General features: G+C 33.6%; 2 protein-coding genes and 1 long non-coding RNA gene across 3 annotated transcripts in view; 1 reads left to right on the forward strand and 2 right to left on the reverse strand.

Annotated features, from left to right (window-relative positions):
• Positions 1-8,445, reverse strand: part of LOC111612720 (probable serine hydrolase) — a 10,781-nt gene extending 2,336 nt beyond the window's left edge. Inside the window, exon 1 of the mRNA XM_023353961.1 lies at positions 8,324-8,445. Within this exon, the coding sequence (XP_023209729.1) occupies positions 8,324-8,388 (65 nt within the window). The 5' untranslated portion in view covers positions 8,389-8,445. The remainder of the gene's footprint in view (positions 1-8,323) is intronic.
• Positions 2,941-4,901, forward strand: LOC111612721. The gene is made up of 2 exons (XR_002754662.1): positions 2,941-3,574; positions 4,316-4,901. It is a non-coding gene; the product is annotated as an uncharacterized LOC111612721 (long non-coding RNA).
• Positions 8,446-11,343: 2,898 nt separating the features above from the next.
• LOC111612717 (E3 ubiquitin-protein ligase MIB2-like) overlaps positions 11,344-15,284 on the reverse strand; it is a 31,502-nt gene continuing 27,561 nt past the window's right edge. Inside the window, exons 7-12 of the mRNA XM_023353952.1 lie at positions 14,649-14,815; positions 14,432-14,558; positions 13,993-14,202; positions 13,744-13,925; positions 13,456-13,670; positions 11,344-12,557 (exon numbers count right to left, since the gene is read on the reverse strand). Coding sequence (XP_023209720.1) covers positions 12,328-12,557; positions 13,456-13,670; positions 13,744-13,925; positions 13,993-14,202; positions 14,432-14,558; positions 14,649-14,815 — 1,131 coding nt within the window. The 3' untranslated portion in view covers positions 11,344-12,327. The remainder of the gene's footprint in view (positions 12,558-13,455; positions 13,671-13,743; positions 13,926-13,992; positions 14,203-14,431; positions 14,559-14,648; positions 14,816-15,284) is intronic.

Genomic DNA, 15,284 nt, shown 5'->3' on the forward strand with positions numbered 1-15,284 from the left:
TGTGTTCGATCGATTTCAAATTGTGAAGACCATTTCCCCCTTCAAAAAATATTTCTATATATGCATTTGTGAACTGTTGTTTACGATATTCGTAATAATGTTTGTTTAATCACTTTATTTCGACTTTTTTTTTTGCTAATTACGTATTCGCTCGAACTTTGTTAAAACTTTAACTGTATACCGAACAACAACCGAAGTTGTAGAAGGAAATTCGCCTATTTTACCGATCTAGGGATCTCCTTTTCCAAATTTTAATATCATCTAACAATTTAAAAAGACAAATTACAATAAAACGGTTTATTATCCAACTATCAGAAATTTCACAACATGCCAAGGAAGAGAGAAAGGAGCAATTAAATAATTAAAATTATAAAGGATTTAAAAAAAATATATATATAAAAATGGGGAATATCGCGCTTCTGACAATCGCAGCGAGTCTGTGAGCTAAATTTGGAGAATCCGTGCTTCTCGCATGGACAACTGTATGTGGCTGGCTCACGCGTCGAAAAACCTTCCGATTTATTCGTGTACGCACCAGACGGAAAAACAAAAAATAAAACAAGAGAGAATAGAGAGAAACCACATTCCGTTGCCATATTGATTACATCGTCGCTAAGGTCAAGAAAATAAACTACAAGCTGCTAAAACGTGCTAGATGCACCTGGGAACTAAATTATAAAGCTTGTAAAAATCTATATAATGGGGCAATATAACTAATGCTACTTTACATCGCCTCTAGCTAGGGTCATGTAACTAGTAAAAATTCAGTTGTAAGTAAATTACTCTGTCTTGAAAGACAGTTTGCCACCAAGTGCTGCAGAACTGTTTCTACTAATGTCTCTCTGATACTAGCAGAGCTTCTTCCTATACACTATGTATTTAAAAAAGGTTCTAAACTACTACATCAGAACTACAAACATCAAGGCCCAACAACAGTTTCTACTCCTATCTACGGCTGTTCATATGCTACCACATTTCAATTACCCTACTATCCGTTTACAGGATGATCCTGTAAACAAGGTTATCTCCAGGGTACATTTAGTGTCATCTGCTTCCTCCATGGATTACCATGCAGACATTAATATCTACATAGATGGGTCAAAAAGCCCCATTCGTGTTGGCTTAAATATCTGTATCTTCCTCCAAGAAGGTACAGATAACCCCCACATACCTCCATCTATCAAGCTGAAGATGCTGTCTACCAAACTGTTCAGTGCGCCACTTCACTACCAAACAAAACTCTGTCTATCAACATTTACAGTGATTCTAAGTCTGTCCTAAAACCTCTATTACATCCCAATTGCATTAGCAATAAAATCACATATCCAGCACCATATTAAAAATCTTGTAAATAAGATAACTTTTATATTTGTTCCTGGCCATACTGGCATACTAGGAAATGAAAAACTCGACTTTGAGGCTAAGTCAGCTGCAAAGGACACTGACTCGGACTACACTCACATCCCTCTCTCACGCTGTAGCAGCCTTAAAAATTATATCCATGGCAACGCTATGCAAAAGTGTATCAACAATGGTTGAGCAGTACAACTGGTAGAATAACAAGACTTTATTTTCCTAGTGTTGAATGCAGGTTCTCATCATCACTTAGAGGTTTAACATTTGCTACTGCTCAACTACTTACCGAGCATGGTAATTTTAGAAGTTACCTGGTGATGTATAAACAGGCAGAAACTGCTTCTTGCTTTTTGCTCTACAGAAAACCTAGACACCATCAACCATACAATCTATCATTGTCCAATTTACGATCAAGATATACTTATTCTGAAATTAGAAATCTTTATGCTTGGTTTCAGGTGGCCATGTCCACTTGATAAGCTTGTTCAGAAGCCACTGTTTGATGCTTTTTACAATTATGTTCAAAAAATATGGAAGAAAAGACTATTTCTAATTTCTACTTTTACATTTTAGTTATCACTAAAAGCAGAATACTAATTTTATGTTTACTTTGTATCATGTATTTTGGTTTATGTATTCTTAGTGTTATGCACCCATAGGAGTGGTGCACTTATTCTAATAATAAAAAAAAAAGAGAGAGAGAGAGAGAGACTATCACCCATTATGTCACAAGAGATGGCATTAGTACAACAGCATTCTTAATAGAAACCGCCAAATTGAAGCCAAATTCAATCAAAACTTCACCACTCAACGAGATCAAAAAATAAAAATAAGAATATTACGCAAGACAAGATCTATTGCCCCCTACCCCCGAGTAAAAAATCCTTGACCCCCCACCCGCCCTAAATACCTTAAGTAATTTATGTACGGCCCCTAACTAATTTCGCAGCATTCTGCTGAGTACAGTAATACCCCGAACTTGCTGAAAGTGTTAATTTCTGATTTTTATTATTATTTTTACAATTTTATTTCCACAATTTAGTGAAAATATGTTTATTAAAAAATTCAATATTTGTTTTATATTATATAAATAACATCAACATAAAGCCCGATTGGTATACATCCTAAACATCCAAAAGATCGCCTAAATAACGGGCTATAATATGGCTACTTAAAATGATTAGAACCAAAGCAATTTGTCTTAAGAGGTAAGCGTTATGCGCCATCTCGTAACTAAATTAATAATTAAATAAATAAATAATTAATTAAATTAAATTTAGAACCTTCTGGAATAAATGATATAGACATTTTTATATTATATTTATATTATTTAATAAAAACGCGGTACAGAACTACGGTTCCCATGCATTTCGGCTGCAACTGAACTTTTGCTTGCCCATCCCTGATTAGACATTCAATTTTTTAATGACACCAAGTAATCGGAAATATTTATAATAATTTAAATAAATTACTTGGCAAAAACTTATATACGTCGTTTTAAGTTATCCTATATTGAAAGACCAGTCCTATAACTTGGTAAAATTTTTAAATATCTGTAAGGCCGAGTCGTAAAAACGGGCGTAAAAACCTTGGCCGTAAAAGCTTTTAATCACGTGACCATGATATTTTAGGCCCGAGCGGTGTTCAGGTCGTAAAACCAGCGTAAAAGCGAGTTGAGCAGTGTTCAAATTTCGAGGCGAATACGGCCGTAAAACGGTACTATCCATCAATCAGAAGTTAGTGAAATCTAGGTCATTGTGATGGTGCGAAAATGGCGGAAAACGAGCTTTTGTGTACGATCCCTCGTGGCTGCTCTAGAATTGATCTGGAAAGAATTATCGAAAACATCCGAAAGTGTTCGTGTATCTACGACAAGAAGTATCCCGATTATAATAATGGACGCCTAAAACACGCCATATGGGAAAAAATCCTTCAATTTAGCCCGGATTCGATCCCAAATCCTCCAGACAGGTGGGCCAAGACCTCTACTGCCACGACCATCACCCTTTTAATCATTATTACACAGGGACTAATTCAAAAATTAAAAATATAAAATTAATCATTAAAATTTCTATCTACTTCAATTAACGCGTAACAATGAATCTCAACAATTGATCTTTTCATTGTTTTGCTCTTTTGTTGCTAAGAGTGCGATTTCGAGTGATTGAAAAATGTTTTTTGATTCTGGCCATTATCGACCCTTGCGTCCACCCTTGGGGTAAGAGATTTTTCACATTTTATTGTTATTTATGCAAATAAGAAATTTATTCGAAAAATTAATGGATTTAAAAAGAAATTGCTCGGTGCGAATGATAATTAATTAAATTTAAGTTAAACTGTGTATTAGGATAATCGATGCCATTAAATTTTGCTTGTTAAAGGTCGAGGGGTGGGGAGATAAAAGAGGACATGTCTGATCTCGAATAGGGTCGGACCTAATGACAATTTTATTCTTTGTTAGCATTTACAAATCTATATATATAAAATTACTTGTCCTGACTGACTGACTGACTGACTGATTCATCATCGCCCTGAGCAAACAGCTGAACCTAAAGAGATGAAATTTGGTACACAGTTAGGGCACGTCATGAAAACGCACACTAAGAAGGGATTTTTCAAAATTCCCCCGCGGGGGGGGAGAAGGAGAGCATTAAGTCTTAACCGGAAAAACGGCTTCTACTGTACTATTTTAGATGCGATTTTTTATTTTATCTGCGTTTTAGTAGGGTATGCCATGGCAATGCACACGAAGTAGGGATTTTTCGATATTCCCCCTCGGGCGGGGAAGAGGGAGAGGATTTAGTCTTAATCGAGTACTTAGGTGTATTAAATTAATAACATTTCAGACATTGTTATAAATATTTTTATCTTTTTCGATTTTAAAAATGTTCGAATTGTTTTAAATTCGAATTTGTTATTGCATATTGATTCGATTATAGAACGATTGTAAACATTCCAGAAAATTGATCAAATTGAAATTCGTTTGATTCTCGGCAATTCTCATCATTCTCAGCGGTAGGTGTTATATAACAATTATTATGGTTGTTGAAATACTGTATATAAATGAGGTTTGCTTCCAAAATCCGGGCAGGCAAAGCCGCAGGTAACAGCTAGTTAATTCATAAAAGTAGCTTAAATATTTCACATAAAAAATTTTATAAATAAGCATATTCATTGTTTCGATCTACATTGTTAAAGAAACAATATTTATCGGAAGACAATGAAAAATATTGTTTCGGTATTGTAAAAGATTTACTTGGCAATTATTTCCGAGTCTAATCGTTTGGACTTTCGCAAGGCTATGGACTTTCTATTAGTACAATGGTTGAGTGCCCAGGAGCACGCCGTGCACTTCCGTGGGACCCGGGAACTCAACCGTTGTAGCAATTGAAAGTCTATATCCTTGCGAATTCCCAAACGATAGATTTGGAAATCATCGCTAAATAAAGCTCTTACAATACATACACTTCGCGCGCGATCCAGTTTTTCTCTCTACTTGCTACGCTGTCTAGCAAGTAGGGTTGGTTTCTGGAAACAAAAAAAAACACCACAAAGTGGGTGTCACCTTGACGTGGTTTTGTGGCTTAAGTGAGAAAATTTTATGATCATTCTGCAAATAGAATTTTCTACAAACCAAGAACACCCGACAGCATTAATTTTTCAAGTTTTCAGAGCTTTGCAGTTAAGAAACTAACATTTCCATGTAACAGCAGGTAACGGATTTGTTCTGACTTCTTGTGCAAATAACAAATACCTAAGTATTTTCTAAACGAAACATTTGTCTTTAAACGCGATGCTAGGCTTGTTCTGGATTTGTTAATTTTGCGAATTTTTAAATTAATAATAAAAGTATCAATAATTAAGATTTTTTTAAAAGAGTGACCAATTTGCTCTATACGAATTGTAGTACAAATTTGGTTCTTTGCTACTGATAATTTTTTGTGTTTTCATTGTTCAAACAGAAATCCTGACTTTCACGTCTGACTGGTACTAGCGTAAACGTTTTAGAGATGAAAACTTCGGCTGCAACCTCTCTTACACGAGTCTCTGTATAAGGGGCCATCCATAAATTACGTAAGGTATTTTGGGGTGGGAGGGGGTCAACGATTTCTTACTCAGGGGTAGGGGGTAATAAATCCAGTCTCCCGTTGTTTATTACGCGACTTGTTTCGTTTCCATCTATAATTTCTTCTTTAAAAAGTTCTTGATTCCTCCTTGCTAATGTGGTCTTTTTAATGATTATCCATAGATTCGGCATGGCCAACAATGAAGGGAACGGCAAAGTGGCGAGGAACGAAGAATGACATATGCATACATATTTATATTCCTGATACTGCTACGGCCGAGGTATTGATATTGAAATTTAACCCTCAATGTAACAATATTTTTATAACTAAGTACGAGCCAGGTCTTAAAGGGCTTTACTCTCGGCCATACATTGTTTATTTATAGTGTTCTCAGGTCTATCTGACTCGTACTATACTCGGTACGTTGTTGATTTTTTCCAAGTGTTTTTTTCTTTTGAAGAATATAAGTCGTGTTCTCGTGTTTTTATTGAAGGTATAGTTTTGTTTGTGAAAATTTTGATTTCGACTTGTGAAAATATTTACAATGAAAACTATTTTGGAACACCGCTGTTATAATCTCGTTTAACCTGAAAAAGGCTTAGTAAAAACGTTAGTTTAGCTTTAATAAATTGTCTCAGCAATTTAAGGTGTGTTTTGATGGTCTACAGTTTGATCTTTGAGGTGCTACGAACCATATTGTTGAAGTTAAAATCCTTCTAAGAGGTAATAAGGAGCTAATGACCGTGGGAAACGGAAGAAACGTTGCATTTGCCTATCAGAACTAGATAAAGAAAACATGCCAATAAATGAAAGACACTAATACGTAGAAACTGCCCCATTAGGATGTGTACAAATTGTGCGTTCGTCCGTTATTCCGGAAGGCAAAAGTATATTAGCACGAACTAACCTTTTGTTCGTTATGTTGTAAACAACGGTCTTAGACACCGAAGCCGTGAGCTCGAACAGGGATCGAAAAGTTATCAATCAGAAATGCATTGTTAAATAGGCGAAATAGTGTGTTTTAATCCCTGTCTCCGTTAATGGCGGATAATTAAGAAAGACGTGATAAATATCACTGATCTCACTGTTGGAGTAAGAAACCTTTACTTATAACTTTTTATATGTTTAATTAATTATTATCGAATGGCAAGAAGTATAGCCAAGCTTAATTTTGAGGGTAGTGAAGAATTTTAAAATGTTAATAACGAATAACATCTTCGTTAAGTCAGACCTCTCTCGAGATATGACAAGACACCTTTAAAACTCTTCCAGGTGGTTGCCTTTACACACAAATGGCACGCCCCTTGACTAAAAGGAAAATGGCGGACGTGTGTTCAATTTTCTTTCAACATGATGTGGCTTAATTACATTTTTTAAATTATATATCATGAATAAAGAAAGAAAAAGTGTATTTGGTTTATATATATAATAATAATATGATGATTTTAAATTACAGATGAGGATGTAAATAAACGATTTAATTTATACAGGTTTTAAATAGAGATCTTTTTAAAACTAATATCTCAAATACTATAGTAGAGATAACAGAGATTTATCACAATGCTACTTCTTTCATTTTAATGTTATCCAGTAGCATTGTGATAAGCCTCTGTTATCTCTTCTATAGTACTGTATTTGAGATATTAGTGTCAACAATTTCGAAGACAAGAAGCTCTTTTATAATGTTTAAAACTGTTATATTGCGAGTACGTAATGTTCTATGTATAATATATCTGTTTAATAAATAGGTAATGGTAAAATAAATAAATAGCGTGGTTGCGGCCGACGTTTTCAACGCGAAAACGTGTACGTCGGACGTTCATCGCCGCCTTCCTGGGAGCCTAGAAGTTTAACAATGGCGTTTGGAACCTCGAGTATGATTCCAAACGCCATTGTTAAACTTCTAGGCTCACAGGAAGTCGTCGATGAACGTCCGACGTACACGTTTCGCGTTGAAAACGTCAGCCGCAACCTCTCTAATAAATTTGCATTTTACTGTTTTATTACGCATGTACAACAATATAATTAGGAAAATCATTGCTTATTCTCCGATAAACTTAAATAGCTATAAAAATTTAATCCATATAAAGACAAACTATTTTTTAAATAATTAATTAATACTACATAAAATATGCTATACAATTTTGATTTAGTATAGCGAGAAATAGTATTTGGGTTGAAAGTTTTGTATTTTTGACAGGAGAAATAACCTTTCTTATGACACGTTGGCTCTACATATTTTGGTAATTTATATAATATTTTGCACTAACAAAAGTAGAATATGGATGAAGATTACTACACCTGTCCTTTATTTATATAGGTTTAAAATATCACTAACATGCCTTTCTTTTATTCTCCACGTTATCACTAATCAGTCTCTACTCTTGCCATCCTACATTTACCTACAGTCGACCCCCCCATAACACTGTTGATTATTCCGTTTTATATGAATTCCATGTTGTACGAGTCACTTAGATTTTACAAATACGTGAGCCGTTCACAGCCCGGCACACGTATTTGTAAAATCTAAGTGACTCGTACAACATGGAATTCATATAAAACGGAATAATCAACAGTGTTATGGGGGGGTCGACTGTAGGTAAATGTAGGATGGCAAGANTCGCCTGTATTTTATGTCAACCTCTAATCATCTAAGTTACGATTTTGACTGCTGTTACAATGTTTATGAAATATTATCCCTCGCTATTTTATTACGCATTATTGGTTATTATTAATCATCACGTGCATTTTATCGATAGATAATCATTTATACCAACGAAACACGTTTACTAACTAAAAGAAACAACTAGCGCCCTCTTACAGTAAAAATTATTGCAATAAACAAATTAACATTCCGCACTTTCGTAAACGTAAATATATTTAAGAAACATTTTACTTACCCGTTTCTAAAAGATTTAACATATTTAAATATGAAGGAATTTTTAAAAACGAGTCCCTTAATCATATCGGAATCCTATCTACAATGAAAAGTTTCGTCGACTTTGATCCGTGTCGTCATTACCTCCGACGGCATCTGTCGACGAAAGTCGGAACTAATTACTTTAAAAGCAATACAATACTCGCCATTTATGTATATTCGGTATGTGAAATTATAAATACAAATGAATTTCGTGCGCTTAAATGTTAATTACGAGAGAGACATAAACGTTGATATTAAAGTGTAAGGTAGTCAATCCCTCGAAGAACTTTAATGTCATATTTGGCGATTAATAATACTTAAGCGCCGGATGTGACGTCACATTTCCTAACACCACGTGTTGAAATTACCCAGTGACGTAGCAATTCGTAGACGGCGCTTTCGACTGACGTGAGGAACAGGCAAAGTTGTGGGAGGGGCGGGTTTTTTACCTTCTGCAATTAATGTGTAAACACGAGGAGGAATCGCTGGGATTTATTTCATGAATTCTTAACGTATGCTCTGGAGACAACTTACGGAAGCAGGGTTTGACACGTGCCTTGGGCACCGACCTCGTGGGCTCCGGAACGAGTCCGTACATGTTTTTGTAATCACTGTCGAATCGAGCTCTAGAAATGAGGTTTTAGCCAGGCACCAAAACTGTTTGGTACGGTATGACCCAGATGTACACAGAAACACCAAGAGTCACTTTGACTCTGTAATCTAGTTCACCCCACACATTATAATCCTACTCACAGAACCACTTCTTGTCCACATTGGTTGCTCTGCCATTTTGTGAAATCTCTTCCTAGAAATGTGGTTCTTTGGAGATCCGAGTGGAGTCTTGTTTTGCCCAAACCACGTTTAAACGGTTTAGACGATATTGCCAGATTCCGGACCACTCGACTTATGGCACAGTCTTTGTACTAACAACTGTAATTTATTTGGGATGCCAAAGAAACACATCTCCGGAAGGAGGGTTTTGGGTGACATGCATTTGTTATGACATTGAGATGGGGGGTGTCGACGAATGCCGACACAGGGAGGGGAGGTTATCCAAGTGTTTGCACATACAAAATAATTCATTTATTTTGGAATATTCTATTGTTAATTGACATTTATTGTAAATATGATTACTTAAATGGGAGGAGGAATCAGTGGTGATGACAAAGTGTATACAAAAGGGGTGTGGGAGTAAAAATGAAGCAAAATTTGTCATCACAATATGTGCATGCCACCTTAACTAGATGATGAAGTGTTAATGAGCTCCTTACAAATAGGATCTTTATCTTTTGCATAATATGTATGTTCCTTCTTATAGTGTGGTGAAAATTGTAGCATGTGTACTTACCATTCCTCAACAACATTCCGATCAATGGGAGGTTGGTTCTGCTATTTTGTCTTTTAATCCTGCCAACCCATAAAGGTAAGGGCACACTTGGGATGTGGAAATGGATTGAAAGGAGAAATCTGCCTGCCCCGTCCACCCGAGTGCACACTTATCCCAAAGTCACCTCGGCATTGGATTTTGTGCCTGGAAGAGCGAGATCCAACGCAAAGACATTTGAGTCTCAAATGATATTTTATCTCATTTAAACTGACACCACCTTCATTTGTGACCTGACAAACAAATCAAGTGTTAATGTGATTTTACAAAATAAGTAAATTTTGCCTTATCAGAATATTCAGCAGAATGCTATATACAAAATCTCTATCATCACATAAGATGACTCCTTCCGTCAACGACTGCTACTTACGCACAATGCATTCTGTCCTCTCCATACTTCTCTAGAAGTTTTAGAATATTTTTCTGTAAAATAAAATAGAATAAATAGTTTTATTTGGACAACAATTACAGGATAAATGATTAATTATCCTGTAATAACTAACATTACTTTGGAAATTCATAGTTTTTATATGAGGAGTTTACTCACTAGTAGTAGAATGAGGAGTTTTGCAATGCTGTGAGCCAGTAGAACTCGAGCGATTCAAGTGCAGTGTGAGCTCTTTGCCATTGTTACACCCTCCCAGGATATACAAAAAACCCAAACTTGCACACACATCCCTCTGCTACGAAATTGGCCAATACAAACCAAGCTATTTCAATTTTTATATTAGTATAAGTTACTTTTAACCTTAGTTCTTCTATCCTACTGCATTCTCCTTGAAGCATAACTTTTAATTAAATTAAATATATAATTTGCATTGTTATTCAATATTATATTTTACTGTGGACACATACCCTTCCTAAATAGCTATACATAGGCTTTCTTTATACTGTATGAAGCATAGAGTTATAGTATACAATAACTGAAAATTATTTAAATTACAAAATAGAAAATTTTCGTAGGAGTTATTGACAGACATTACGATGCATTTAGAAGCGAATCCCATGAAATATTTAGCAATTATCTTACGTTTTTGCTCGTACGGTTACAAAAAGAATCAACTTTTGACTTTTTAACAAAGAATTTTCTGAAAACTTATTTATAGTTTCAAATATAAGGTCCTCAAGTCTACAGTAAATAAATGTTCACAATTTAGCTAAACATTACAAGAAATGTAATGTGTAGCTAAGTAATAATGAATGTAAACAGCTTACAGTTTTGCCAAATACCTTCTTGTGAGTAAACTTCTCATTTATTCACCTAGTATGTCAGCTTATTTCTCTTCCGTGGATTTTTCCTCAAAAAATAATCTATGTGAAAATAAAACAAATTGATAAGTCAAATTCTAAGAATTGAAATTTAAATGCTTTAAATCATACCTTTATTTTATTCGAAAGGTTGAAAGTGTACGTCCGAGAGAGTCCGATTCTTAAACCATTTAAAATTACCTGTGCAACTAAATCTTGGAAGTAAAAATTTATACGCAAACACTCATATTTTCGTAATATTTATTTGTAAACATTGTAGCAATCTGTAGATTTTTCATTGTTTAAATATTTTTGAAAATTTTAATTTTACATCCAAACAAATTTACTGTTTTATAAAAACAACTTACAAGAATTTCTTTTCTTCCAGTTGAAATAAACAAAATATTGCTTAAAATTGGTAACAGATGTGGTATAAATTACTCTTCTGCAAAATAAAAATAATATAAATTATATACAACTTTTAATAATGTTCCTAATTAACTTGATATGCATATATTTCTTGCTCGTGCATGGATCTCTATTGATTTGCAGCAATTTGAAACGCTCGGCGTTAAATACTAATTAACAAAAGTTGCATCGAAACATATAAATTATTCTCGTGGCAAAAGGGATCGACTCTTTCGAGAGGCAATTATAAATAAATCGATAATTCATCATCTGAATTTCGGTTGTCTTCGTTTTTAGCGTCACAAAAAATATCTATACTCTTCCCACAAATGTTCAAAAATGTAGACTATCTTAGGAAATATACAATATAGGAAAAATATATAAATTGAAATATGACTAAATGTCACAAATACGGAGAAACGAGAACACTAGTCATTACGATACGATTCTGTCAATATTTACAAAATATACCAACAATATTACATAAACATATTAAACATTTTTGATCTACAGTTACTAGTAAAAAGGGGATCGGTTACATTGATTACTGTAAAACATCTTTAAAGGAATCTACGTTTTCTCTGGTTTTCGTCTCGTTTCGCTTTCAAAAAATTTATTGCTCAACGTGGAAGTGTAAAGATAAATTAAAACATTTATCCAGAAATGTACAAATTTTTATAAAAGAAAAGTTTGTTTCTTATAAACTGAAGACTGCATGGTAGACGCAAAGCGTTTTCTGGTTCATTCTCGTGATGGAAAAATTCTTTACGAAATTTCCATATATAATATTTTTTTTTTCCTAGTTGTGACAAAGACAAGGAAGTGATAAATATATGCAGGGACTGCATATCACAGTAATTGTTCCTCGGTAGGAGTCTTTCCATTTAGTCTTTAAGAGCGATTGATGGCACAACAGAATTAGATAAAATTATGATGTAAAACCATCAATATAAATTGATTTTTTTGGTTATCGGTTTACGGCACATGTGGCAAATCTTAAGCGTTTGAGCACAACTGATGCATGCTCCGTGGCCGCAGAGGAAGGCGATGTTTCGCCTTCTTTCCATGCAGATCGAACACGAGTGAGCTTCTTCGATTTCTTGTATTTTATTTTCTAGATAGCGTAATCTCTCTGCACTTGCCTGTCTTACTTTCGAAGATATCACTCTACCACCTAGAAATAAAAATTAAAATGTACAAACTATTTTACACATCAATTAAAATGTATATACACAAATATTTGAAAAGAATTCTTTATACTGTATTTAATTATTGATTTAATTGAAGCAGTGTTTTCCATCCACCAGTCCACAGAAAAATATTTGATTGCACCAACACTGGCACAGTTGATTACAGGTGATGCTTAAATAGTAATCTAGAATTATTGAATATACTTTGTCACATTTGGTAACTCCAGATAAGCATAATTCATAGTCTCATATAATTACTAATCCATAATTTTACTGGTTTGCGACAAGTAAAAAGCCGAGAAACACTGCTATATTAGATCAGACTCAAGATGTAGCAATTAAAAAACAATTGTTCTATCTCATTTGTATGTCATTAACTTATGTATCAATTTTTAAAAAAAGTTGCTGTCTGACTTGTGTTTAATGTTGCCACTTTCTGAAGAATGATATAAAAATGCCATGATTAAGATCTGCAATATAATAATTTTTTTTAATTAGTCGAAATATTGATTATTCACTATCAACAGTATGTAAAATTTTTATTTAAATCTTGTAATTTTGTCCAGAAAATTAACAGCAAAACATGTATTTTGTTCCTTGTTAATTAATATTACAATAATTAAAAAAAAAAAATACTTTTTACAGTGACAGCATTTTTAATCCATCTGATTATTATTATTGGGATATCTACTTTGTGAATTTTATTGATTTAGTTTTGAAATGTTAAAGTAACAAAAAACTTAAAAAAACAATACTTTTTACTTTCAATTCTTAAACATTATTATGATCTCTTTAAATAGATGAAGTGTTAAAAATGAATTAAATGCAATATTTGCAGATTTTACAAATCATGAAATTAAATTAAAATGCTTTATTGCTAACCTGGGCCTATTTTCTTGTGTATCGACTCCTGACAAGCGATACACTTTTTCATTCGAACACAACAATCTTCACAAGTGACGGTATGACCGCACGGATCAAATGTAATGCTTGCTATCATTTCACAACATATTAAACAGTCACTTTCTGTCTGATTAGATTCTGCTGCGGAAGATCCAGGATCGCCATTTTCCCGAGCGATGGAATGGGCTTGAGCACTAAACGTAAAAAAATATTCACTTATTAATTTATTTAGCCGACAAAACATTAATACTGATTTAAAATGCAAACCTATTTAAAGATGAGTAATATAATAGTAATTCTTTTAATTTGTGATTATCGGAAAGAAGCTCTAGAGGCGTTTTTCCTTTGTGATTTTTGTGGACATGTTTGCCACCTTCTTGAGCAATAAAACATGCAATAGCAAATCCGTTACATTTTTCTAGTCCCTGGCCATTTAAATGTTCGACAATCTGAAATTACACATTTATAAATATGGCGGTTAACATCATTATCGGAATTATTTTCTCAACACATTACCCCACTAATCGTTTGTGCTTCTTTAATATCTACTTCTGACTTCTGTTTCATTAATGCTAAATGCATTCCTGTATCTCCGTCTTCATCTTCTGCATTAATATTTGCTCCGAATCGTACTAGCAATTCAATAAGAGAACAATGCCCTTGACTTACTGCTAGTAATAATGGTGTCTGTTTTCTGTTATTCCTAATATCTACTTCGCTTTGTCCCTGTATTAAATAATAATGTATTATAATAATGATATAGCATCTTAATTACCCGGATGATCAAATAAAAATAGAACTCGTGTGAAGTGATACGAGAAATCTAGTAATGCTGCAAGTCAGACTTGGCGAAGCTGCAAACTGGCATTACCAAACTCTTCATGCTGCTGTACTCGAGTTCTAAATTTTGTTTGATCATTCCGTATAATTAGTGTTTAAATAACATTTTCAATACCTGGGTTAATAATGTCTCGGCTACTTGATAGTGACCATTGAGAGCTGCTAAATGAAGTGCAGCAAAACCATCATCTTTCTTTACATCTACAATTTGCCTCGTCTTTGCTAGTAACCTTTCTGTAGCGCTGTTTAAAAAATTTTTTTAAAATTAATTAACAGTGCAATCAAATACCTACAAATATAGAAATTTCAAACACAATCACATGAAAACTTACAAATTGTTTCCCTTTAAAGCTGCATGGTGAAGAACATTAAAGCCTCGCTTGTTTTTTAAAGAGAAATCAATCTCTGGTACATTTATTAGTAAATCTATTATTTCCACATTCTCTTTTCCTATAGCATCGTGAAGTGCCGAATCGCCGTAAGAATCCTGTAAATTATTTTATGACTACAAGTTAACATTCTTTTTTTGACAAAATTATTCTTGAAAATATTATATTGGTTTGGAATCTCATTTAAAGGATTAATATCAGACATGAACATCTATGTTCTTTCTGTGTATGAAAGAACATATTATAAATTTAAAATAATTAACCTTGTGAATTTTGTTATTAATTATTTTGCTTTATGTTAACAAATGTAATTTGGAAGTCATAAATGAAGAAAAAATGAATTCCATGCAGGATTTTAAGGATGAGACAAGGAAATTTAATCGTTATTTATAACATAAAACCATTAATATACTCCTGAAAACAGTTTTCCAATTGGTCATATTAAATAATAAATTCTGCTTTATTGGAATGGATACAATGATCAAATATATCCCAAAAAACCTAAATACAGGGTCTTCCAAGATAAATGCTACCATTTTATATTATTGTAATTATGTTAATTATTATCTGAGAACATTA

Source organism: Centruroides sculpturatus, unplaced genomic scaffold (assembly GCF_000671375.1).
Source record: "Centruroides sculpturatus isolate CEXI.00-Female unplaced genomic scaffold, Cexi_2.0 scaffold1772, whole genome shotgun sequence".
In the NCBI taxonomy this organism is placed as follows: domain Eukaryota; kingdom Metazoa; phylum Arthropoda; class Arachnida; order Scorpiones; family Buthidae; genus Centruroides; species Centruroides sculpturatus.